This window comes from Pelophylax lessonae (genome assembly GCF_965119305.1).
Source record: "Pelophylax lessonae genome assembly, chromosome: 6".
Lineage (NCBI taxonomy): Eukaryota > Metazoa > Chordata > Amphibia > Anura > Ranidae > Pelophylax > Pelophylax lessonae.
The window spans coordinates 157009234-157035982 of record NC_138773.1 but is presented as its reverse complement, the minus strand read 5'-3'; the positions used below and the strand labels follow the sequence as shown (position 1 = coordinate 157035982).

Below are 26749 nucleotides of genomic sequence, written 5' to 3'. Positions count from 1 at the left end.
CGAGAGGACCCCGGTGAGTGAGGGGGTCCAGAGGGGCTGTCAGGCCTCACCCTTTCATCTTTCTTTCTGCGGGTAGGATCTCCTGGATTTTTGTCCCTCGCCGGGGCCGCTACCAGATATGCGATTGGATTACAAGGCTCCAACCTTTGAATGCCCCATCTGGTTTTGATGGATTTCTTACAACTTTCTTTTTGGATCACTGCAGTTTGATGCATGGTTGTGCATGGCAGAATGGTCGACCAATATTGGTCCGTTTGGCCGTTGACTGGACTGGGTCGACTGTTCACTGTTTTCTGTCTAGGCACTGTTGTGCCTTGTCCTACTGGGACATGTGCTTTCAGTTAATGCCTATGCTTTTGAGAAAACGCATGCCACACTGGATGCCTTAGAATGTCATAGAACCGCTTCATTGAATATCCCTGCCTTTAAGGTATTGCTTACCCGTCCTGGGCCTTGTGGTTCGGAGCCCTCTATATTTCAATCCAGAAAACATGGCTGGAGTACCGGTAGTTTCCGAATATTCGGGGTTTCAGCTGTCAACTGAAACGGGCCATGATTGCTAGACCGCTGCTAAACTACCATCCAGCCATTGCTGGCCTGCAAGAGACCCACCTTCTGGAGGGACTGTGGGGTGCCTGCGGTATTAATGGGTGGGCTGGGGATACCATTCCACTCACTCCTCATATTCCAGGGTGGTTACCATCCTGGTACACAGGTCTCTTGCCTTTCGGGAACTGGATGTACAGGTTGACTCGGAGGGCAGATTTATATTTTTACACTGTTATTTCAGGTCACATGTATACTGGCTGTGGCGTATATTCCTCCTCAGTTTTCCTCCGTGGTTCCACCTGAACTGCTGCACTTCACATTAGAAAAAACGGGTATGCCGATCATTATCTTTGGGGACTTTAATGGGATCCTGGACCCTGTCAGGGAGAGATATCCTCCTTCTCCATCCTTGGTCTCCGCCAAGGGCCTGGCTCTTTCCTGCTTTCTGGTGGAGATGGGCTGGTCAGAGGTCTGGCGCCTGAAGCACCCCGACATGGTCCAGTTCTCCTGCTTCTCTAAGACGCATTCTTCTTTATCCCGTATTGATTTGTGTATGCACGGGTGATGCCCTCCCTCTGGTAGAGAGGGAAGAATATGCTTTAAGAGGGATCTCGGCTCACTCCCCTTTGGTGGTCTGGCTCACTGTGCGACCATGGGTGGCTTTACGTAGGGCCCCGTGTCGTTTGAATGCCTTCTGGCTCAAACTTTTTCCGCCAGATAATGATATTCCGGCCGCCATTGCCTCTTTCTTCGTTGTCCATGACCACCACAGGGATGTGATTCGGAGATGGGATGCCTTCAAATGTTTTAATAGCGTATTAATAGCAAACATTAGAAAGGTGCAGACGTCCTCAAAAAGTTTTAAGGAACAACTGTCTGTGTGCCCAAAGGCTGGAGGAGGAGTATATAGCCGATCCCACTGATGAGACGAGGACAGCATGGTTGTCTGCCCAGGGGGTGTGGGTTGGGGAACTTCGTTCTAAGGCTGATAAACCTTTCTTTGTAAAAACTACTTTTTATGAGGGGGAGTGGACGGGTCACCTACTATCATGGATGGTGGGGGGCGCGCCCCCGGTTCCCCCCATTGGGGCACACCGGCTCCCAGGTGGCCACTTGAACACGCAGGATTGCATTATATCAGAGCTGGTACGGTTTTACACTGACTTGTACTCCTCCCGAGTGACTTATGCTCCGGAGGAACTACAAAGCTACCTACACGGGATTCCTCTCCCACAACTAACGGAGGGACAACGGGCCAGGTTGGAGGCTCCCATCACAGAGGAGGAGCTGCTGGAAACTGTGGCCTTGTTCCCCGGGTCTAAGGCCCCTGGGGACGACGGCCTCCCCATAGAAATTTACCAACAATTTTCTGGGTTACTTTTGCCTAAATTGCTAGAAGTATTTCAAGCAGCTAGGGAGACAGGTGCACTGCCAGATTCCATGTCTAGGGCCAGTATTGTACTACTGCTTAAACCAGACAAACCCCCAATGGACCCGGGCTCATACAGACCCATCTCCCTGCTTCAGGAGGATGTCAAGATACTGGCCAAGGTTCTAGCGCAGAGAGTTAATATAGTTATCACTCATATCATCCACGATGATCAGACGGGCTTCATGCCCAATAGGTCCGCGGCTCTCAACCTCCGTCGGCTGTTTGTCGCTGTGCAGACACCGGCGGATAATAAGGCGTTCGACAGCGTGGAATGGGACTATCTTTGGGCGGTGATGGATAAGTTCGGATTTGGCCCCGTCTTTATGTTGTGGGTACGACTGTTGTACCATCTTCCGCAAGCTTCCATTAGGGAGTGGGGCAGAATTTGACCATTTCCACCTGGGTAGGGGGACGAGACAGGGGTGCCCATTATCCCCGCTTTTATTTGCCATGGCCATTGAACCCCTAGCGGCACGTATTAGAGCCCAGGCTTCCATAGTAGGATTTAAATATGGCCCCCTTCAGGAGAAGATTCTGCTTTATGCAGACATGCTCTTGGCGTTGGGCGACACTGGGAACTCTCTGCGGGATGTCATGGCCATTATTACAGAGTTTGGTTGCTTCTCCGGACTCCCCATTAATTGGTCCAAATCTGCACTTTTGCCATTGGACAAGAACGTTGACCCATCGCTGGGGTCTCTTTGTCCAGTCCCTGTGGTCCGCACCTTCAAATACTTGGGGGTGGTGGTCTCTGCAGATCAGATTCAATATAGCCAACTCAACATGAGTCCCCTCTAACGAAATTACGGGATAAAAATCAAAACATGGAATAAACTCCGGCTTTCAGTGGCTGGTAAGGTGAATCTTATTAAGATGGTCCTGATGCCGCAACTATTATACTTCCTCCCCACAACTCCCCAATAGTGATTACACTGAAAACATTTTGCGTCGTGAACACGCCATTTAGGTCCCTCATATGGAAAGGAAGGGCAGCGAGGATACGTCTGGAACAATTGCAGAAGCGACGGGGGTGGCCTTGCTCTCCCCAATCCGTGGTTGTATTATTTGGCCTCTCAATTACAGCATCTAGTGGGTGCGGTCTCAGGGCGTGAAGTGGCTCGGCGTTGACAGTCATGCTGCAGTTTACTGGTGCTCGTGGAGAGCCGGAAAGGTTAGAGGCGCAGCTTTTTGCTAAATCAAATAAGCGTTATCCTACTTAGACTTTAAAAAGGTGTGGGACAAAACTAAGCAGATCTCGGGATACACCACATATAGCCCGATATGGCATAATCGCACTTACCCTGAACTGTATAAGTTGGACCAGGCTGGCAGGTGGTGCACTCTTGGTGTGACCCATTTAAAACATATCTTGGCGAGAGGTTCTTTGTTGTCTTTTGAGCAACTACAAGACCGCTTCTCAATACCTGGGACCATGCGGTTCTATGATATGCAATTGCAGCATGCTGTGCGGGTTCAGGCCACCCTGGGCCAACTATACATGTCTTCCACTCCAGTATTCTCGATTATGCAGCAATTCACTGATACTAAGGGATATCCAGCTGCTACGCCTCGCTACTGGGTACATACTTGGAGAAATACCCTAGCAAGGCATGCGAACAATGGCACACAGATGTGGGGGAGATCCAGGATGAGCAGTGGGAGGAAGCCTTAGAGGCGGTACGCATCTGTTCCCTTTATCACACCAGGTGTCCCAGCTCTACATCCTCAGAGTTCACCACACGCCACTGAGGCTCCACGCCATGGGTCTACGCCTTGACAATCTCTGTAGTAGATGGAGAGAAGAGGGGGACTTGATTCACTTATTATAGAGATGCCCGAAGCTACATCGATACTGTTCAGGTGTGACATCCGCTATTAACAGGGTGCTGGGTGTGGATATCCCTAGAGACCCCAGACAATGCCTTTTGGGTATACTAGAACATGTAGTGGAAGATAGATACGACATTGGACAGCACAGGACCCTCCAACATATGGGATGTGGCTGGAGCAGCTTGGTGCCACTTTCCGCATGGAAAAGATTTACCAACACAGGGGTTCTCCTCTAAAGTTTTCTAAGATTTGGGGCGTCTGGTTGAACTCCCCGGGTATGGCCCCTACTGACCTGAATATGGCGCTGTTGATATAATTCCCCTGGGGGTTTCAGGGGACCATATAAATTTACTAGAGGCAAGGTGGGAGGGGGACGGGTATTTCAAGTGGGTTGAACAATGGCATTGTTGTTTGGATTGTGTTTTTATACTTTTATGTATGGCTGAGATTTGTACCGTTTTGAATTACCTAAATGTGGAGGTTAACTGTACATTTACCTGTTGTAACGGTGTGAGTTTTCTCAAACTTTTCTTGATTTAAAAAAATAAATAAATATGATAACCTGCAGCCAACAAAAACGAAAGATAATTTGCATTAAACAAAAAAATAATAATGTAGCGCTGGTAATAGGCAATAAGATGCAAATTAATAATACAACAAATATTGGAATGTGAAATACCAAACGAGTGTAAACATACAATATATGTAAAGAAAATGAAAGCGTAAACTGCATACCAACCAAGAAAAGAGCTGATAAAACCTAATCTATGGCTGTAAAATATTAAAGTGCATAACAAATACATAAAATGTATCAAGTCCAAAGAAAACTGATGAGGCCATCTCTGCGGCTATAAGGAAAAACAACCAAAGTGCAGATTCTTGAATGAAGTGCCTTCAATATTGTCACTTGTGTACGTAACCTCCACTAATGTGTGAGAAAAGGAGGGGGGCTTACCAGACAAATTGAACCAAATAGAGCTTACACTCTTTGGGTCGCTCATGCATGTAGGAATGGATGGCTATCACAGTATCTGGCGCTGGAGTGCTTTCAGTGATCCACAACTTCCTCCAAACATCTCTCATCCACCGTGTGTGTTTCAGTAGGTATTCTCTTGAAATTGCAACAGGGACCTCTTACTATCCTCCCCACAGGCTCAATAAGAAAAAAAACTCCACATAGTGTGTACCCATATAAAAAAAAAAACAATTTAATCTATAAGTAGGAACACTTACAATATTCAATGTAAAAAAGCGCTTGTATAATACATGTTAGTCATACCAAGATACCGTGATTGCCATCATCCATTCCTATATGCATTAGCGACCTAAAAAGAGTGTAAGCTCTATTGGGTTAAATTTTTCTGATAAGCCCCCCTCCTTTTCTCACACATCGGTGGAGGTTACATACACAAGTGACAATATTGAAGGCACTTCATTCAAGAAGATTCTGCACTTTGGCGATTTTTCCTTATAGCCGCAAACAACGACTCTCTTGGCATTGATGCATTTTCTGTATTTAGATTATGCACTTTATTTTACAAACCATAGATACAGTTTCATCAGCTCTTTTTTAAGTTGGTATGCACTATATGCTTTAATTTTCTTTACATATATTGAATGTTTACACTCATTTTATTGGTATTTCACATTACAAAATTTGTTGCATTGTTACTAATTTGCACCTTATTTCCTATTACCAGTGCCAGATTTTTTTTTAGGTTTGGTCAATGCAATAATGCCTTGCAAAGGTATTGAAGCTCGACCATGTCGCTGCCCTGCAGATCTGCTCTGGTAAAGCCCCAGCTCTTTCAGCGTTTGAGAATGCCCAAGTCCTGGTCGAGTGGGCCGTGACTCCGCTCGTTGGGTCAAGGTTAAGAGCCTGGTAGGGTGTATAAATAGCAAGTTTTATCCATCTGGCTATCATACTTGAGACCAGCTTACCTTTGTTGACTCCTGAATGGAGAATGAATTGAGTGGTTGTTTCTTGCCCGCTCTCTCAAGGTACGTTATCAGGATCTTCCTTACATCCAGCTTCTTGTAAATCTTTTTCTGCTATCCATTGAATTTGGAAGGGAGGGAAAAACCACCTTCTTTGGTCTGTTAAAAGTCAAACAGAACCAAGGCTGGGTCTGGAGTGAGGATAAGGCTGGGTCCGGAGTGGGGATAATTTTTTCTGTCAGAATTAAACAGTATGCCTCGATCATTGACAGAGCTTATATTTCGCTGACTCTTCTTGCTGACCCGAGTGTCACCAAGAGTACTGTTTTTAGTGTAAGGTACTTATCCGAACATTCCTCTAGTGATTAGAAGGGTGCAGAGAGGAATCCTTTCAGTACTGTGGAAAGGTCCCATGTCGGAGTTCAGCTGAATTTTATGGTTCTGGTATTTTTAAAAAGAGAGAAGGAATCTTTGAATGAGCATGTCTTCTGCTAGATGGGAAGATAGGGCTGCCACTTGAACCTTCCAATGTGTTGTGGGAAATGCCCTTATCCGCTCCTTCCTGTAAGAAATCCAGGATTGCAGGAATAGCTCCCTTGTCAAGGTTTCCCTTGTTCTTAAACCAGAAGACAAAATTTCTGTCCTCACTTTTTCGTAGATGGCTCTAGTCACAGGTTTTCTGCTGGCTAGGATGGCATCAATCACTCTGCTAGACAGACCTTTTTTCTGTAACCTCGGCCTTTCCGGAACCAGGCTGAAAGTTTCATGACCTTGTGGTTTGGGTGGTTGACTGGTCCTTTCAATAAGGAGGTTCGGTACTGGGAGTGCTAGATGGGGCTGAACGCTGAGATTTTCCAAGTGACAACCAGGGTCTGAGGCCAGTGGGGTGCAATGAATATCACTGTAGCCCTTTCTTCCTTGGCCTTTTGTGCCAACTTTGGTATTAGGTCAGTTGGGAGGGGGGGAATGCATAGCATAGATGGGGAACCCAGCTTTGGCTGAACGCATCCACCCCGCTGTTCCCATCTGTAGGGTTTGGAGAGAAATTTTGGTAGCTTCGTATTTACTTTTGCTGCAAACAGGCCCACCTCTGCTACCCCCCAGACTCGGGTGATCCAAAAAAGATTTCTAGGTTTAAAGTACTATGCCATCTGTCTTAAGTTTTTCAGGCTTCGGAAGTCTGCCAGCGTGTTGTCTGTTCCCTTTAGATGGATGCCGGAGATGGATCTGATATTCCTCTTACCCCATAACAATGTTGTCTGTCAGTTCCATAAGATGGGTTGATTTGGTTGCCACTTGTCTGTTCAGGTATGCCTGGATCCTGCCAACTTTGCCCTGAATTGCCGATTGCAATGCTTTTAGTGCCGCCTCTACGGCTTTTAACTCCCTCAGGTTTAAGCAAGCTTGAGACCAGTGGAGGTTCCATTTTCCTTGTGCGCAGCAGTCCACCATATGTACTCCCCAGCCCAGACTTCTGGCGTCCGAGGTGATCCCTATGTGATCGGTCTGTGTCCATCTGTGCCCTTCTAGGTAAATTAGTGGCTTGAGCCACCATTGCAGTGTTTTTTTTGACTGCATGAGGAACCAAGATGGTCGCTTCTGGGGATGAGGTCCTGCCACCCCATCGGGCCAGCATGTAATTCTGCAACAGTCTCATATGGAGCTGAGCCCAGGTGATGTCCGGGATTGAGGACATTAGTCCCAGTATTGCCATGAATTTGGCCTCCATCAGCAATACTATCGATTGCTTGATCTTTCGAATTTTCCTCTGTCAGAAAAGTCTTGGTCATTTTGGAATCGAGTATGTAGCCTATGTATACGACCCTCTGGCTTGGTGTTAGTTGGGACTTCTTCGTTCACTTTCCAGCCCAAACCTTGCAAAGTAAGCTATGCTTTTTTGTAAATTGGCATCCAGCGTGACTGCTGATCCGGCAAAGAATAGTAGTTAAACAGCAAAGAATAGTAGATAGTCTAGATATGGTACTGCTCCTATTCCTTGCTGCCAGGTTTTTTTTTTTTTTTTTAGAGCTTCTGCCATCATCTTTGATAAGATCCTGGGTGCTGAGGAGATGCCAAATGGCAGCGCAGTGTATTGAAAATGTAGCATAGTAGCCGGGTCTTGGACCGCAAATCTTAGGTATTTGATCATTTTTAAATCGGTACATGTAGATATGCATCTTGTAGATCTACCGGTGCCATGAACGCTCCCCGCCGGGAGAATATTTGACCGAATAGACGTATTCCATCCTGAATCTCTTGTATATTATCTTTTTGTTGAGTGGCTTTAGGTTGAGTATGAGCCTTAGCTTGCCTGATTTTTTTTTTTCCTAACATATGTGCTGGCCAGGGAGCCCCCTGCAACATAGCACGGAGACTGGCTCCTGCTTTTTCTTCTTCCGGTGGTACCTGGGAAATCATTTTGTACCATTAGATTTTCCAATGCAGATAGAAAAAAGGTCTCCGCTTGGTCTGTGGAATGCGGGAGTCTCAGCACCAGATACTTGGTTGGTGGGCGAGTGGAAACTATTGACTAGCCTTCCGTTACCGTGCAAAGAATAAATCAGTTTTGTGAATCTCTCCCCCTGGTGAGCAAAAGACGCCAACCTGCTCCCAACCTGGAGACCGTCATTGCTTTTTGTTCTTTGGAGCGGTAGGCTTGATAACAAAATCTCTTGGCTTTCTGGTTCTGCTGTGTCCACTGCTTTTTTGGACCTGCCCTATTAAACCTCCTGTACTGATGAAAGGGTGTTTTCCTCTGGCTCTTTTTGGATTGAGGAAACCCCTTGTTTTTAGCTGTGGTTCTGTCCAAAACAATTTCTAGGTCAGGTCCAAATAGATCGCCCTTAAAAGGGAATGCCGCATAATCTATTTTTGGACGAGATGTCCCCTCCCAACGACTTTAGCCACAAGGCTGTCCTGGCTGAATTGATTAGGACAGTGGTCCTGCAGGATGTCCTTATGGACTCAGCTGATGCTTCCGCTAGGAATGCTGCCGCTCGTTAGCGTAGGTATGATTTTTACTAGCTCCTCCCTTGGGGTATCTTCTTCCAGTAGCTCTTACAATTGTGTTAGCCAGACTAAAAGGGTCCTGGCCATGCAAGTGGAAGCTATGGCTGGATTAAGGTTTTCTGTAGCAGCTTCCCAAGCTCTTCTCAGGAGTGCTTCAATCTTTTTGTCTATGGGCTCAGTGAGTACCGGAGTCATCAAAAACAAAATCTGATTTGTTTGCAATTCTGGTGAAGGAGGCATCTACCTTATGGCATTTCGTCCAGGGATTAGTGTCCTCTACTGTGAAGGGATATCTGTGTTGAATCGCAGCTAGGATAAAGAGCTTTTCTGGTTCTTCCTTGATTACGTTTTTCAGGGTCTCATGTACCGGAAATGTTCTGTGTTTTTTTGGGTTGTAAGCCCTTATACATCTTGTGTAGTGAAAGCTCTGCGTTTTTTTGCTCTTTCATGCCCAGAGTGTCTGCTATGGCTTTTAGCAAACTATCCGTGTCCTGTGAGGGAAAAAAGTGTACCCTCGGACGCTGGCTCTTAGTCATCTGAGTCCGAGCATAGGCCAATTCTTGGATTCTGAATCAGACTGCTCCTCCACTTGATCCACCTAATCCCTTCTGTAAGAGGAGGTGGGTGGTAGATGGGGTACTGGCCTGGCTGGAGCCTCCAGTTTTTCTATGGCTGTATGAAGAGGACCAATGGTGCTATTCATTTCCCTTTTAAAGGAGTCAAGCATGTCTTTAAGGAATCCCTGTGACTCTTCAGCCACCATTTTGTTTATGCATTTTTGGCATAGTGTTTTTCTGGAGGAAACCTGTGACCGCAAGAGGTGCATGCCTTGCTACTGGTCTTTGCCTTTTTCTCGTCTGGGGTTTTTGTAAGTGATCCAAGAAAGGACCCCAGAAGGTAGGCAGATGCCGTACACTGCCGTGCAAAATTGCTTGTGGTGAGGTAAAGACAGAGGGAACTCCAGAGTGTTCTTGCTTACCTTGAAGCTCTCCTGAGTAGCAGGATCGGCAGGACAGGGTGGTGAAGTATCCGACATGATCAGTCCAAGAAAAAGGAATCCCAGCATAGGGACCTTATACTACTTCCTGCCCAGCTCCAGCCCCCAGCTGCCCCCATGCAGGTTGGATGGACATACCTGCATTGTTGCTTTCTGAAATCCCATGGTCTGCCTTTCTTGGTAAGGCTAGTCCATTTACTGCTCGCTTGGTTTACATTTTTGTAAGTTTTTCTTCTTTGAAATTTGCACTGCCGCCCAGGAGGGACGCCAGCGGATGTCTTTCTGCCGTCTGACTTCAGCCATCCCAAAGATGGCTGCGGACTTGAAGCACGTTACAGGAAGTGACGCAAAGTTTCGCCTTCGCCACCACATTGCTCCGCCATGAAGATGACTGCACGGGATGTCGGTGGCTGACCTAAGCAGGCGCTGCAGGGGGAAAGGACCCTTGGGTGTTCAATGCGGGGGTACGGTGGGCCAAGGCCCCCTCAACCCACTACTGCGCACCATCCAGATAGATTGCTGTGGCCAGCAGGAGCTAGTCCCACAGATACTGCAGTAACGCTCCAGACACGATGTAGGGGGGATGCCACTCCAGCATCCTCACAGCTGGGGGGAAAAGCTGCATACCCCACAGCAGGGGTGAAATGTCAGGCGGGGGCTAGCTTTGCCCAATGCGATGTCCCCGGCCTTCGATGCCCAAGGCTTGATGGGCTGGATAGGAGGCTGGCCAGGGAACCTCCTGCAACACAGAATGGAGACTGAAAATAAACAGGTGTAGCTCGTAGTGGATCCGGAGGAAACACAAACTGAGGAAGAAGGTATGGCTGAAGTTTTTATAATGGTGGACTATTGTGTTTCCTGTTTCAGGTGAGAGGAGCCTCTCATATATATGCTGTCCCAGAAGACAATTAGAGAAAAAGGCTTGGTTAAAGTGGGGAAAAAAAAAAAAAAAGCTGTCCAAACCTGCCTGGCCCTATGAGAAAAAGTAATTTCCCCCTAAATGTAATAACTGGCTGTGTAGAGTCCACCTCCTTAGAATATACTTTGGCTTGAAGCCTACTATGGCTCACTCCCTAAGAGTTTGGATTGAATTATCTAGAAATATAGCGCCTCATCTCTGTTTAACCTTATACAATTCCACTTGGTTTCCCTTATTCTGAAACCTTCAGGCACTGAATTTGCTGTAACACCACACATTTATATAGTTTCTCCTAACTCAATGGTAATAGACCCTTTCATTATTTCAGGGGGAAAAAAAAAAAAAAAAAAAAAACACTAAATCCCTACTTCGGAATATTTTCAGTAGTCCAGATAAGAAACTAACACAAGCATCTCCAAACCACCATTGTCTGAAGATAAATGCGGACTGTTAAAGCTTCAATGTCAGGAATAATCCAGGCCTCGTGTGCCAAATTTTTTTCCTGCCACGGAGTCCTTTTTCTAAGACACCAATATGTGACAACAAAAAAAAAAAAAAGAAGAAGATGCTGATCTAGGCTCCAATTTAACCAAAGAACCCTGGGCACATACAGTATATATGGACCAGTAACAAAAACAGTTTAAAAAAAAATCGGCGCAGGCGCTCTGAGGGAACGGCCACCTGTGCCGTTCCTTCAGAGCTCAGTGCCGTGAACGGCGGCTCCCGCGCGCAGGCGCGGGAGTGATGTAATCGCGCCTCCGGCCAATCAGATGGCCCGGAGGACGCGAACCCGGAAGCAGGACGGCAGGACATGTCGCCGTCCTGTTGCTGAGGTGCCGGCACGGAGGGGGCTTCGTTTTAAGGTAAGTACTACATAATGAGCTAGTATGCGATGCATACTAGCTCATTATGCCTCTCTTTACAGGGCTTTTTTTTCCCTCGTTTTTTTTTCGACTTTACTTCCTCTTTAAGCATGCAAACTCAATTAAAAATGTAAAACATAAAAAATATCTTAAAACATATAAAGTAATATTAAGAAGGGATATAGGCAATGGTACTTCTAATCACTATACATTAAAACATCATGGAGATCCTAAATCCTTGCAATTTTTTGGTATAGATATAATATATAAACTTTGGAGGGGTAGTGATATGCGTAAACCGATATCTCAGAACGAAACCCAATGGATATATCGTTTGAATGCACCAAGTCCTATGGGGTTAAACTTAGATATTGATGTTATTTAAATATTCATGTTATTTAAAGGATTTCTTATGGAACATGGGGTTTAACCTAGATATTGCTCTTAATTGAATCATTTCTAACAGAATATATGTAGATTTGGGGATGGGGATATGCATCTTATGAGATGTTTATGTGGGTAAGGAGGTTGCAATATCTCAACTCTAACCCTTAAATTAAAACTGGGGGGACAAAAGGAGTGGGCAGACAAGGTTATATAGTAAGGGATTGGAGTATAAATTTGATAATTGGGATGGTGGTTGCAATACTCTAAGACACTAGACAAGCAGTTGATCTGCATCTTGGTAACAACATGCTCTTATGGAGGGTGCATTTTATAGTCATGAGAAAATAAGAGTATAGGAAGGAATGTATGAAGATTTGATTTTTAAATATATTTTCATGCTATGGTTCAAAAAAAAAATGGATTTTTGTAAGATCTTACCGTAAAATCCTTTTCTCTTAAGCTCATTGACAGACGTAGTCTTCTTGATTCTCAAGAGCTGGGTTATGTTGTCTCCGCAGGAGTAGGACTAGGCAGAAAGACAAAACGTTCTGGCTCCACCTTAGGGGCAGTCCCTGAGGGTATATCCTCCCTCTCTCTGCTACAGGGAATCAGTTCTGTTTTAAAGCAGTACAGAGAATTTAACCCAACCCAACTCAATGATAGAGGGGCGGGTACTACGTCTGTCAATGAGCTTAAGAGAAAAATGGATTTTTGTAAAATCTTACCGTAAAATCCTTTTCTCTTAGCTCATTGACAGACGTAGTCCTCGGTGATACACCACCTTCGGGTTATGTTGCCTCCACAGGAGCAGGACTAGACAGGAAATTAAAAAGCTCTGGCCACACCCTAGGGGCAGTCCCAGAGGGTATATCCTCTCTCTCTCTGCCTCAGCAAATCAGTTATGTCAAAAAGCAGTCTTTAGAGATTTTAACCCAACTCAAAAAACAGAGGGGCGGGGACTACGTCTGTCAATGAGCTAAGAGAAAAGGATTTTACGGTAAGATTTTACAAAAATCCATTTTTCTCTAGCGCTCATTGACAGACGTAGTCCTCGGTGATACACCACCTTCGGGACGTCCCAGAGCAGTATCACAACTGAGGGGTGGGAAAATGAAATCAAATCCCAATCTAGAAGGCCCAACCGGTGCCAACTAGAAGTTTACAATGCTCATCCTTAATGATGAGACTCAACAAAAAAGAGAAAAAAAATTCTTTTTTTTTTTTTTTTTTCTTCTAACAGAAAAAAACCCTCGAGGTAGACCACCGGTCTCCTCAAATTGCGGCCTGCAAAACCTTGCGGCCAAATGAGGCATCCGCCGATGCCGTCACATCAATATTATAGAATTTTGTAAAGGTATGTACCGACGACCAAGTGGCCGCCTTACATACCTGGACCACTGACGCCTGATGGCGAAAGGCCCAGGAAGTACTGAGCGCTCGAGTGGAGTGCGCCCTAACAGGGAACGGAGGACTCTGACCCTTAATAGAATAAGCCTGTACCACCGTTTGTCTAATCCATTTGGCAATGGTCGCGGCAGATGCAGGCAAACCCTTTCTGGGGCCATCCGTGATCACAAAAAGTGAATCCGTCTTACGGAAAGATTCCGTAGCTTTCAGGTATACCCTGATTGGCCGAACCACATCTAAGGAATGCAACGCATGTTCCCGATGATGCTTGGGCTGAGGACACAAGGAAGGTAGTACAATATCTTCATTCAGATGAAAATCTGAAACCACCTTAGGAAGAAAAGATGGCTTAGGATGAAGTACTACCTTATCCCTATGAATCACTAGGTATGGGGACTGGCATGATAATGCAGCCAGTTCTGACACCCTGCGAGCAGAAGTAATAGCCACCAAGAAGGCCACCTTCTGGGATAAAGTAAGCAAGGGAATCTCCCTGATGTTTTCAAAGGGAGGTTTCTGTAGAACCGACAAAACCAAATTAAGATCCCAGGGCGGTAAGGGCGCGCGGACTGGAGGAGCCAGGTGCCGCACCCCCTGGATGAAATTCCGCACCAAGGATTTGGTAGCTAAAGGCTTCTGAAAGAAGATAGCTAATGCTGAAACTTGACCCTTGATGGTGCTCAAGGCTAGCTTCTGCTCAACCCCTTGTTGCAAAAAGGCCAATATTCGAGACACCGAATAGGTACGTGGAGGAAATCCTAAAGATTCGCACCACGCAATATAAGTCTTCCATGTGTGATAATAGACTTTGCTGGAAGTCGCTTTCCTTGCTTTAATAAGGGTAGGAATGACTGAAGTAGACAAACCTCTGTCCTTCAGTACTTGGGTCTCAATGGACAGGCCATTAAACCCAGCGACTGTAAAGCACGATGGTAAATTGGTCCTTGAGACCACAGACACTCCCTGAGACGAAGTTCCCACGGAACGTCTGCGACTAACATGTCCAAGTCGACCAGGCCGGCTTGAGGAGGCCAGCCTAGAATTTCTAGGACCACTGGCGCTGATTGGATCTGAACCAGGCGTCCCTAGAGCTATCTGGCCCCGACCATCCGAGAAAGTCTGGTCGTTTTCTGTTCCCACACATTTATCAGATACCTGATAGTTATCAGGAAAGGTGATCTTTTCTGGTTGAACCTCAGGGACCGAAGTCACCTGACTAGAGGCTACTTGGCCTATCGACTCTTTCTTACCATACAGAGAGGGGCCCGCGTTCACCACAAAACCCGTCAGGGAAAAAAGGGGGAACATACTACTCACCATACCGGAACCAGGCGGGCACCAACTCCTGACAGTACCCCTCTCCACCGGGGCGGGAGGGCTGTCGACCGATACGGACGCCGTGACTCATGGTCTTTGGCGTTTCAGCGAGACGTTTAACTCGCGGGTTCAGTCCTTTAATGGGACTTTGTCGCGGCCGACCCAGCGCGGAGCTATGGCCTGCACGCGCTCGTAGGCTGAACTGGGGTGACCACCGGATCTCAACATCCAGCCCGTCGCCCAGTTCAGTTTTCTTGCTTGAAGATCTCACAGGAACACTGGAGAAAAAAAGCTGTCTAAAAATCCTTTAAGAAAAAAATTCTTGCCAGGACCTAAGATCCCAGCAAGGTATCTAGGTCCTTACTCCTAACTAGACAGAAAATAACTGATTTGCTGAGGCAGAGAGAGAGAGGATATACCCTCTGGGACTGCCCCTAGGGTGTGGCCAGAGCTTTTTAATTTCCTGTCTAGTCCTGCTCCTGTGGAGGCAACATAACCCGAAGGTGGTGTATCACCGAGGACTACGTCTGTCAATGAGCGCTAGAGAAAAGGATTTTACGGTAAGATCTTACAAAAATCCATTTTTCTCTATCGCTCATTGACAGACGTAGTCTTCTTGATTCTCAAGAGCTGGGACATCCAGAAGCAGTGCCACAAATGAGGGGTGGGATTGACAAATCAAATCCAATCTAGAAGGCCCAACCGGTGCCAAACTAGAAGTTTTAAAGGCTCATTATAAACAAAGAATGAGACTAAAGAAAAAATTTTCCAACGGAAAAACCCTCGAGGTAGACCACTGATCTCCTCAAATTGCGGCCTGCAAAACCTTGCGGCCAAACGAGGCATCAGACGATGCCATTACATCAACTTTATAATGTTTAGTAAAGGTATGCACAGACGACCAGGTAGCCGCCTTGCACACCTGGACCACTGACGCCTGATGGCGAAAGGCCCATGACGCACTAAGTGCCCGAGTGGAGTGCGCCTTAACAGGGAACGGGGGCTCCCGACCCTTAATAGAATAAGCCTGTACTACCGTCTGTCTGATCCATCTGGAAATGGTCGCGGCAGATGCAGGCAACCCCTTTTTGGGTCCATCTGGGATCACAAAAAGTGAATCCGTCTTGCGAAACGAGTCTGTCGTTTTCAAGTATACCCTGATCGCCCGGACCACATCCAAGGAGTGTAAAGCAAACTCCCGAGGATGACTGGGCTTAGGACACAGGGAAGGTAATACAATTTCTTCATTCAGATGAAATTCTGAAACCACTTTTGGTAGGAAGGATGGATTCGGACGAAGAACCACCTTATCTCTATGAACCACCAGATATGGGGAACGACAAGATAATGCGGCCAGTTCTGACACCCTGCGTGCAGAAGTAATAGCCACCAAGAAGGCCACCTTCTGGGACAACGTAGGTAGAGGAATCTCCCTAATATCTTCAAAGGGAGGTTTCTGAAGAACCGACAACACTAAATTAAGATCCCAGGGGGGTAAGGGCGCGTGCACTGGCGGAGCCAGATGTCGCACCCCCTGGATGAAATTCCGCACCAAGGAATGAGTAGCCAAAGGCTTCTGAAAGAAGATGGCTAATGCTGAGACCTGACCCTTGATAGTACTCAAGGCCAGTTTCTGCTCAACCCCTTGTTGCAGAAAAGCCAATATTCGACTAATCGAATAAGACCGAGGACGGAACCCCAAAGGTTCACACCATGCAATGTAGGACTTCCATGTGCGATGATAAATCTTTCTGGAAGTCGCTTTCCTTGCTTCAACTAGAGTAGGAATAACTGAAGCTGACAAACCTTTGTCCTTCAGCACCTGGGTCTCAATAGCCAGGCCGTTAAAGCCAGCGATCGTAAAGCAGGATGGAAGATCGGTCCCTGAGACAGTAGATCCTCCCTGAGAGGAAGTCTCCACGGGACGTCCGCCACCAGTCTGACCATGTCGGCGTACCAAGCTCGACGAGGCCAGTCCGGAGCTACCAGGATTACTGGAATTCCTTCCTCCTCTATCCTGCGAAGAAGTCTTGGCAGTAACGCGAGAGGAGGGAAGGCATATATTAGCTGGTATTGCCCCCACGGGGCGATCAGTGCGTCTGCGGTTTCTGCTAGAGGATCGCGGGAGCGAGCCACGAATCTCTGAACTTTCCTGTTGAATCGTGATGCCAACAGATCCACATCCGGGGTGCCCCACCGTAGGCACAACTGGTGGAAAACGTCTGGATGGAGGGACCATTCCCCCTGATCCAGGGTCTGACGGCTGAGATAATCTGCCTGCCAATTCTCCACCCCCGGAATGAACACCGCAGAGATTGCTGGAACAAATCGTTCCGCCCAGCGAAGAATGCAAGCCACTTCTTTGGCCACTCGGACACTCTTGGTGCCCCCCTGGTGATTGACATAAGCCACGGCCGTGGCATTGTCCGACTGGATCCGAACCGGGCTGCCCTGGAGCTGCTCGGTCCAGTGAATCAGACAAAGTCTGATCGCTCTCAGTTCCAATACATTTATCGGTAACCTGGATTCTTCCGGGGACCAAAGTCCCTGGACAGATAACTGACCGAGAATTCCTCCCCATCCGGATAGACTGGCATCCGTGGTCACTATCGTCCAATATATTGGCAGAAATGACTTTCCCTGGCTGAGCATCGGAGACTGAAGCCACCAGACCAGAGACTCTCTGGTCTGTTTGCTCAATCGGATCTGATTGTCCAGGGATTCCGGATTCCGATTCCATCTGAGAAGAATCTCTTGCTGAAGAATTCGGGTATGGGACTGGGCAAATGGGACTGCTTCGAACGAAGCCACCATCAACCCCAGAACCCTCATGCAAGTCCGAAGGGAAGACCAGCTGTTGGACAGTAACAACTGGACTGCTGATTGAATCTTTCGGAGTTTCCCTACCGGAAGAAAAACTCTTGTCCTGACTGTGTCTAGAATTAGACCCAGATATTCGAGCCTCTGGGTGGGAACCAGAAATGACTTTTGCTGGTTCACCAGCCACCCGAATTCCTGTAAAGAAATCATAGTAATTTCTATGTTTTGTAGCAAGGTCTGAGGAGACTCTGCATGAAGCAGAAGATCGTCTAGGTAACCAAGGATCGATATACCTCTTTGGCGCAGAAGTGCCAACATTGGGGCCAACACCTTTGTGAAGACCCGCAGAGCCGTGGCGAGACCGAAAGGTAACGCCACAAACTGATAGTGGTTCTCTTCTACGGAAAAGCGTAGAAACCGCTGATGTCCTGCGAAAATGGGAATGTGAAGATAGGCGTCCTTGATGTCTATGGACGCTAGGACATCCCCTGAATGCAGGAAGGCTGCTACCGTGCGAATGGACTCCATTCTGAATCTTCTTATGTTGACAAAAGAATTGAGTGCCCTTAAGTCCAGAATTGGACGCACTTTGCCCTCTTTCCTGGGTATTGTAAATAGGTTTGAATAAAACCCTTGAAACCGTTCTGTCCAAGGAACGTGGACTACCACTCCTTGTTGTAGTAAATCTGTGACTGCTCTCCGCAGATCTTCTAAACGATCTGAGGATAGTCGGATATTGGAAGGGAAGAATCGCGCCGGTGGGAGAGATCGAAACTCGATCTTGTACCCTGACCTTATGACTTCGCAAACCCATTTGTCCGGGATTCTGGAAAGCCATGGATCCGGGAACCGGCGAAGACGTCCCCCCACCCCAGTTATGGGTGGGGGCGCACCTTCAGGCTTTGGATGGTTTATCTTCAGGTCTGGAGGGGGCGGGCTTTTGCTTGCCCGACCAACGACCCCTGACGCCTCCTGCAGGGGCTTTGGAGGACTTAGTTTTTTCACCCACGGGACGAAAAAACCTCTTGTGAGCAGAAAAAGAAGGCCCTCGTCTTTGACAAGTTCCTCTACCTTTAAAATTTTGCGGTAAAAAGGTGCTCTTTCCACCCGTGAGATCTTTAATGATCTCATCTAAGTTGGCTCCAAATAGACGCTCTCCTGAAAAGGGGATATTAGCCAATGCTTTTTTGGAACCTTGGTCGGCTAACCAACCTTTTAGCCACAGTGTACGCCTGAGAACCACTGCTGAGACTGATGCTCGTGCCAATAATGGAGTGGCGTCTAACGCCGCATCACACACAAACTGTAACCCCTGTATCATTTGTTCCAACAAATCTGATACCGCCTGAGGGACCTCTTCTAAGTCCCGGCGTAACCACTTGGTCCATTCAGTTACAGCCTGCGAAACCAGACCAATATATAGGTCTGAAAGCTGATCCAATCAAGGAAAACATGGTGCGAGACATAGCTTCTATCTTGCGATCCACTGGATCTTTAAAAGACGGAGCGTCTTCTAAAGGAATAACCGTGGCTTTATTCAATCTAGCAATTGGTGAATCCACCACAGGTGGTTCTGTCCATTTCTTAATAAGGGTTTCCTCAAACGGATAACGCCTGTCAATGCGTTTAGAAATAGTAAAAGTGCGTTTTGGCAGACGCCATTCTTCTTCGATTGGATTGCCAAAACATTTGGGCAATGGAAAAACCTTCGCCACTTTGATGAGTTTTTTAGTCCCAAAAGGGATTTCAGTTTCAGCTATTTCCGATGGAATACCCTGTAACCTTAAGGTTTCTTGAACAGATACAATGAGTGCGTTTACCAACGCTTCCTCTCGGGCTATGGCGGATGCCGAAACATCCTCCTCACTGTCTGAAGAGACAGGACCCGAGACACCAATCCCAGATGAAGTACCTGCAACTGCAGAAATGGGCTCAGAGTCTGAATCCGAGGTTTCAGATAATATGGGGTTAGGCGGGGGTCGCTTTCTTGCGCCCTGTCCCTGACAAGCCACTTCCACCCGGGACACAAAAGTTTCCATAATAGCTGACAATGATTCAATTGTCAATGGGGTGCTGGAGGATCCCGCAGACCCCTCGAGGGGATCCGGAGGAGATACATGAGTGGCAGGGTCCATGTTAATTCAGGACACCTTTGCCAGCAAAACAAAAAAAAAAAAAAACTTTTTTTTTTTTTTTTGTGTGTCTCCCCCTAGCGCAATAGCGCCCCTCAGAGTACCTGCTTCTCGATCCCACAGAGAGAGAGAGAGGGACCCCCAAGGCTCACCAACCGATGCAGTGCAGTTTCCAACCAACTGCAGTCAGCGTCTGTCTTACACAGACTGGAAGGAGCTGTTTGCTTTTTCCCGGGTAGAAGGACGTGGCTCCGCCCCCTGTGTACGCCTTCCGGCGTTCCCAGCTCTCCACGAGGTAGCTGGGCTCACAAAACATGGCCGCCCCCATAGAAGAGACATAAGACTCCAAAAACATGGCGGCCGGCGTGACCTGAGGACATACATGCATTTGGTCTACGGCAAAATGGCGGCGGACCGCCGAAATCGTTTTCCCAGCACATGCACCTGCATCTCTGCTAAGAGGCGATATATGGATCTACAGAAGATATACTACACATAAGGTAGGATTATACCTCCTATGTCAGCTGTAATGTTACAGTCTGCTGGGTAGAGTGTTAGCTCTTAAACCAAGTCCACTTCCCACAAACACATGCTGTATTACAAGGGGGACTTGTAAGCATCAGATATATACTGACCATATATGGAGGGGCCCATAATACATACTGCCTCATAACGAGGAAAAAAGGGAACGTTTACTCACCATACCGAACCGACAGGCACCCTCTCTTCACAATACCCTCTCCACCGGGGTGGGGGTTTGTGGACCACTCCGGACGCCTCGACTCTCTGGTTCCTGGCGTCCAAGCGAGACTTTTAACTCGCAAGGTCAGTCCCTCCACTGGGACTCCGTCGCGGCCGACCCAGCGCAGAGCTCTGGTCTGCACGCGCTCGTAGGCAGAAACCGGGGTGACCACTGGATCTCAACATCCAGCCCGTCGCCCGGCCCCGCATACTTACTTGAATGTGTCGCGGCCGACCAAGCGCAATGCCATGGTCTGCGCGCGCTCGTAGGCCGGCTGGGGTGACCACAAGTGTCGCCCAGTCCGGCATTTTTGCTTGAAGATCTCACAGGAAAAAACACTGGAGAAAACTACCTAAAAAATGTCTTTTTCTTAAAGAAAAAAGTCTTGCTAGGACCAAAAGATCCCAGCAAGGAACTTAGGTCCTTACTCCTGACTAGACAGAAAAAAACTGATTCCCTGTAGCAGAGAGGGAGGATATACCCTCAGGGACTGCCCCTAAGGTGGAGCCAGAACGTTTTGTCTTTCTGCCTAGTCCTACTCCTGCGGAGACAACATAACCCAGCTCTTGAGAATCAAGAAGACTACGTCTGTCAATGAGCGATAGAGAAAACATGTTAATGTAAGAGCGGGGCTAGCTCTGTGGATTATATCTATTAGCGTCCTTTGGATTTAGACATACTGTATTTTCACTACTTTTGAACCTCAAAAAAATCCCCCAAAAATGGGGGGTCGTCTTATACGCCGAGTATAATATCTCCAAGGTAACCTAACTATAAGTATTACCGGTAGATGTAATCTCTCAAGCCGCTGGCTGTGTGGGAATCCTATACCGGTATACCTTGTGTACCGTAGCTTTGGCTACATACAGTGTACCGCGCTGAGCCAATCAGGGAGAGTGATGTATTCTATTGTTGAATGCAAAGCCTGCTCAGATTGGCGGAGTAACATCAGCCCGCCTCTCTGACTCAATAATAGAATACATCGCTCACTGTGATTGGCTCAGCGCGGAATACTGTATGTAGCCGAAGCTACGGTACATACGGTATACCGGTACAGGATTCCCGCACAGCCAGCGTCTTGAGATTACATCTACTGGTAATACTTACACTTAGGGTACCTTGGAGATATTATGAAAGATTACATGTATTACAGTACTTGGGGTACCTTGGAGATCTATGAGAAATCTGATGTTTTTCAATAGTGTTGCCTTGCTTCGGAAGGGGGGTAGTCTTATATGGCGAGTAAAGCCCAAAACCTATGTTTTAACTTGAAAATTAGGGGGGGTCGTCTTATACGCCCAGTCGTCTTATACGCCGGAAAATACAGTATAAATTATTATATAATCAATTTGTGGTAGAAACAATATAGCTACAATATAGATGCATATGTATATAACAATACATATTGGTGTTGCACAGCAGATATAAAAAAAAGTTGAAGATCGGCTGACGGTCCACCAATAGGATAGATGCAGTAACTATATAGATCTCCGGTATAATGGCGGCAACTGGATTTCCTGATGATGCCTATGTGGCGAAATGCAGAAAGATCAGGTTGCTGCCTCTATCATCTGGGGCTAAACATTGACGTCACTTCCAGGAGCGCTGGAATGCATGTCGGCTGAGGAGCCAAGGCCGGCGCCGGGAGAGTGCTTTCGCTGTCATCCCATGATTACCATACGGCATTTATTTGTCCACAGAGCTGGTGCCCTGCACTATTAGTATGTTATTTGTCTTCCATGCAACGTGACACCATATGCCTGATGAGAGGAAGCGGTCATTTATAGAAATATATTACATCAGTTGATTCTACGTCTAATGGTCACTGGGGGCTCTGGAGAGTGCATTGATGCACGTGGTGGAGCACTTTGATTGGAGCAAGCACAGAATTTGCACAGATAAGATATATGAACTTAATATTTTCACAATTTTTTTTGAACTGTCAATTTTTTGGAATATATCACAGTTGGTTTACAGCATCAATCATCTATCAGCTATAATATCCGCTGAAGACTATTTGAGATCTCATTTTTTTATGCTGAGTTATGGTCACATGTGAATATCAATGTATTGGGGGTTAGTTACGTGGAATTATTAGTTCATGAATGGTGTATTGTATTATATATATATATATATATATATAAAAAACTATATATATTTTACACACATACAGATTTTAATTTTGCCCTATTTTATCAGATCTACACATGCACCTTTGTGGTTAGTTGTGCGAGAATAAAAAAAAATATCCTATTTGTGAAAGATTAAGATATTTTTTTATATTCTAAATTTTTCATTTTGAGTATTGCATGTTCAAATTTATGGCGAGGAATATTGACATACGCTCCTATTTTAAAGTGTGTAACTACGCTTCCTTATAAATTTATGGAAAAACGATTGGATAGAACAACCAATTTAAAAAAAATCTAGAATCCTTGGGTCAAACATTCCCTTCCACCTAACTCAGAGAGGTCTATCACAGTCGTGATACGTCAATTTGAATGTGAGCGATGCCCACAGTGGGCTATGGGTACACCAAAACAAACCACACATGCTCTTAAGACAACTGCTAACCTGCTCAATCTGACTGTTTAAATCCAAAAGCATTGTGGCTTTATAGAACACTTATGGCTCGTTTCCACTGAGCTTTCTGGTACAGTTCGGTACGGTACGCCATTTATGCCGTTTCCATTATGAATGGTACCCCAATTCCGAACCGTACCACTATATGGTACCCTTTCGTTGGGGTACCAAGCACATTAGTACCGTACCAACAGGGTGGAGCTACACTCTGCAGAACTTTGATTGGTTGACAGAGAATCGTCTATCACAGCTTTCCTGTTACACCACGCCTATCATGAAAGGGTACTATTGGCAGTGGAAACGCAATGTGTACCGTTCCGAACCGTACCATACCACTCAGTGGAAATGAGGCATTATTATGTTACAGGATAAATAATGCAAACCCAACAAAGTGTATTGTAGGAAAAATAAAGATTATAGCTTCATATGTTGCAGGTCATTTTTAAAGCATTGGTCACAGCAAAAGAAAGAAAAAAAATATATGTTTAACAATACCTTTCGGAGTTGATTTGTGAAAAACAAAGTCTGCAGTAAACTGTTCATGTAACATGTTGCTCCCTGATTCTTTAGCCCAACATACCCAGTGTGCTTCTTTGAATCCCAGCTGCAAAAAAAAAAAAAAAAAGGCATTTTTTTTTAACCTTTCAAGGTGGAGGGGGAAACCAAAATGATTTTTTTTTTTTTTTTTTTTAAAACTTACGCAACACCATGAGGAGCATCGGCCTGCACATAGACTTCAAAAGTCACTTTATCATCTTCAATAAAGCCTTTATCTGGATCAGTAACTTCCTGAAATTAAAAAAAAAGTAATATTCAATCATGACAAAAAAAAAAAAACAGCAAACATATACTTTCCTGCTTTGTGCAATAGTTTTTACACAGAGCAGGCTTAAACCCCCTCTTCTGGGGTCCCTCGCCAGCACTCCTGGCTCCACTTCTTTGGCAGTGCCCCCATAGGAACCAGCTTATTCATTATAACTGATCTGGTTGCCTAAGAAAATTTCTGAAAAGGTTCTAAATCTCAATTTATAAGTAAAACGCGTGTGTATACAAACATTTCAACTATTTGTGTGTACGTGGGCACATTAACACTTTGGCAAATCACAAATACATTTTAAGTGTAATTTTATTTTCCACGTGTTATGGAGTGCTTTACATGGGTTTAACAACTTCCATACACCATACCTTTATAGTTAAACCCCCTTCCTGCCCAGACCAATTTTCAGCTTTCAAAGCTTCTCACACTTTGAATGATTATTACTCAGCCATGCAACGCTGTACCCAATCAAATTTTTTATCATTTTTTTCACATGAATAGAGCTTTCTTTTGGTAGTATTTATCACTTTTTTATTTTTTGCGATAAAGTGAAAAAAGCGAAATTTTTGGAAAAAAACAAACACACATTTCATTTTAGTTTCTATTATAAAATTTTGCAAAAAAGTAATTTTTTTTCCTAAATTTGGGCCAAAATTTATACTAATACCTATCTTTGGTAAAAATAACCCAAAATTAGTGGGTATTATTTAGTCTGTGTGAGAGTTGGGAGAGCAGCAGGAACGGGTGGACATCATACGACACCCACCAAGATCGACGGAGTGTTCCTGCCGGCATCATTTTAAAATGCGCTGGTAGGGAACTGGTTAAGAATTTGAAAGGTGGGTTATTGTGTGCAACTCTAGATATCAGGATGCAAATTGCATGTTCACTTTACATATGGTATTGATCACTCCTACAGTAGGCGTGTGAAAAAAATTCAGGTTTTAATATTTTGAGACACATGCACATCAGGAGAGTGAGCCCCGGTTCACACTGCCGCGACTTGTCATGACAAGTGGTGCCCCATTTACGGCAATGGAACCACTAATCGGTGTGACTCAAGTCGTTGCAACTTAGAATAAAAGGTTCCTGCACTACTTTTGTGGCGACGTCAACACTACTTGCATTGACTTCTGTTAACCACTTGCCAACCAGGTCATAGACGAATGACGGCTACTGCGCGGTCGGCTTATTCTGGGAGGGCGTACAATGACGTCCTGCCAGAATTGCGCTTCCCGCAAGCCCCCTGGAGTGCGCACACAGAAGTGTCCATGCTTGCAGGGTCCGGGGGACCCGGCGCCTCACGGATCGTGGTAAAAGGGCCAATGACAGCGGCCCTTTACCACGTGATCGCACTGTCCAATGACGGAACGATCACTTGTCAACAAACCAGCGCATGTCCGGTTCATTTCTCTCCTCTCCTCGCACACTGTACACAATTTGTAGGAGATAGGAGAGGAGAGAAACTGCAGCTGCACTCTTCCTCTGCCTCCTCCATACCTCAACTATGCCCTAGAGTGCCTCACAAAATTGTAATGGGAAGTCAGGAAATGACATGCTCCCTGCATGTTGGGCATCTGTATGTGGCTAGGCTGTGTAAAAGTGTTACATGTGGCATCACCATACTCAGGAGTAGCAGAATTATTTTGGGGTATCATTTTTGCTATGTGCATGCTAGGTGTTAGAAAATATCTTTGACAACTTTGTGTTTTAAAAAAAAAAAAATAGAATTTTTGTAAGAACTTACCGTAAAAGTCTTTTCTCTGAGTCCTCTGACAGTTGCCGTCCGATGGTATTAGCCTTCACTAATGGGACGTCCCAAAGCATTGCAGGTATGAGGGGTGGGAAAAAAACACAACCAACTCAGAAGGAAACGCAAACAGCCGGGCCAGAAACAACCTGAGCCTACAGAAAAAAACTGTAACAATGAAACAAAAAAAAAAAAAAAAAAAACACCCCAAGGAGGGACAGCAAAAATAATGTCCCCTCAAACAACTGCGGCACTCAAAACTTGCAGCCAAAGGAAGCATCCGAAGATGCCAAAACATCAAGTTTGTAGAACTTTGTGAAAGTGTGCACGGCTGACCAAGTCGCCGCCTTGCACCCCTGAGCCACAGAAGACTGATGACGAAAAGCCCAAGAGGCGCCAACGGCTCGAGTAGAATGGGCCTTTCCCGGAAAAGGAGGAATCCGACCCCTAATGGAATAGGCCTGAACAATAGTCTGTCTGATCCACTTAGAAATGGTCGCTGCGAAGGCGGCCGATTCCTTTCTGAGGTCCCTCAGGACAAAGCGAATCAGACTGCCGAACAGACTACGTGGCGAACAGGTAAACCTTGACCGCCCGGAACACATCCAGGGAATGCAAGGCAAATTCCTTAGGATGCTTGGGCCGCGCATACAGCGAAGGCAACACGACATCTTCATTGAGGTGGAACGAAGAAACCACCTTGGGATGAAAAGATTGATTTGGACGCAGAACCACCTTATCTCTATGAATTACCGGATAAGGAGAACGGCAAGGTAAGGCCGCCAATTCAGACACTCTGCGAGCCGACGTGATGGCCACCAGAAAGGCAACTTTCTGGGACAACACAGAGAGGAATCGCCCTAATGTTCTCGAAAAGGAGGTTTCTGTAACACAGACAAAACCAAATTAAGATCCCAGGAAGGCAAGGGAGCTCTCCTCGGGGGAGCGAAATGCCACACCCCTTAAATGAAGGTGCGGACCAAGGACGTTGAAAAAAGATGGCCAAGGCCGACAACTGACCCATGACCTTAGTCAGCCCCAGACGCTGATCCACGCCCTTCTGCAGGAATGCCAAGACCTTCGCCACCGAGAAGGAACGAGGATTGAAACCATGCGCTTCGCACCAAGCCGATATACGCTTTCTAGGTGCGGTGATAAATCTTCCTAGAAGTAGCTTTACGAGCCTTTAACAAGATAGGGATGACTGCCTGTGGAAGACCCCTATCCCCCAAGACCTGGCTTTCAACAGCCATGCCA

At 46.2% G+C, this 26749-nt stretch overlaps 1 protein-coding gene across 5 annotated transcripts in view; it reads right to left on the bottom strand.

The window, feature by feature from the left end:
• Positions 1-26749, bottom strand: part of USP7 (ubiquitin specific peptidase 7) — a 666343-nt gene that overhangs the window by 517265 nt on the left and 122329 nt on the right. For 4 of the 5 annotated variants that reach the window (XM_082260831.1, XM_082260832.1, XM_082260833.1 and 1 more), the window contains exons 5-6: positions 23626-23714; positions 23421-23529 (exon numbers count right to left, since the gene is read on the bottom strand). The exons of the other annotated variant lie outside the window; for it this stretch is intronic. In XM_082260831.1, the coding sequence (XP_082116957.1) occupies positions 23421-23529; positions 23626-23714 (198 nt within the window). The remainder of the gene's footprint in view (positions 1-23420; positions 23530-23625; positions 23715-26749) is intronic. 5 annotated transcript variants of the gene reach the window in all.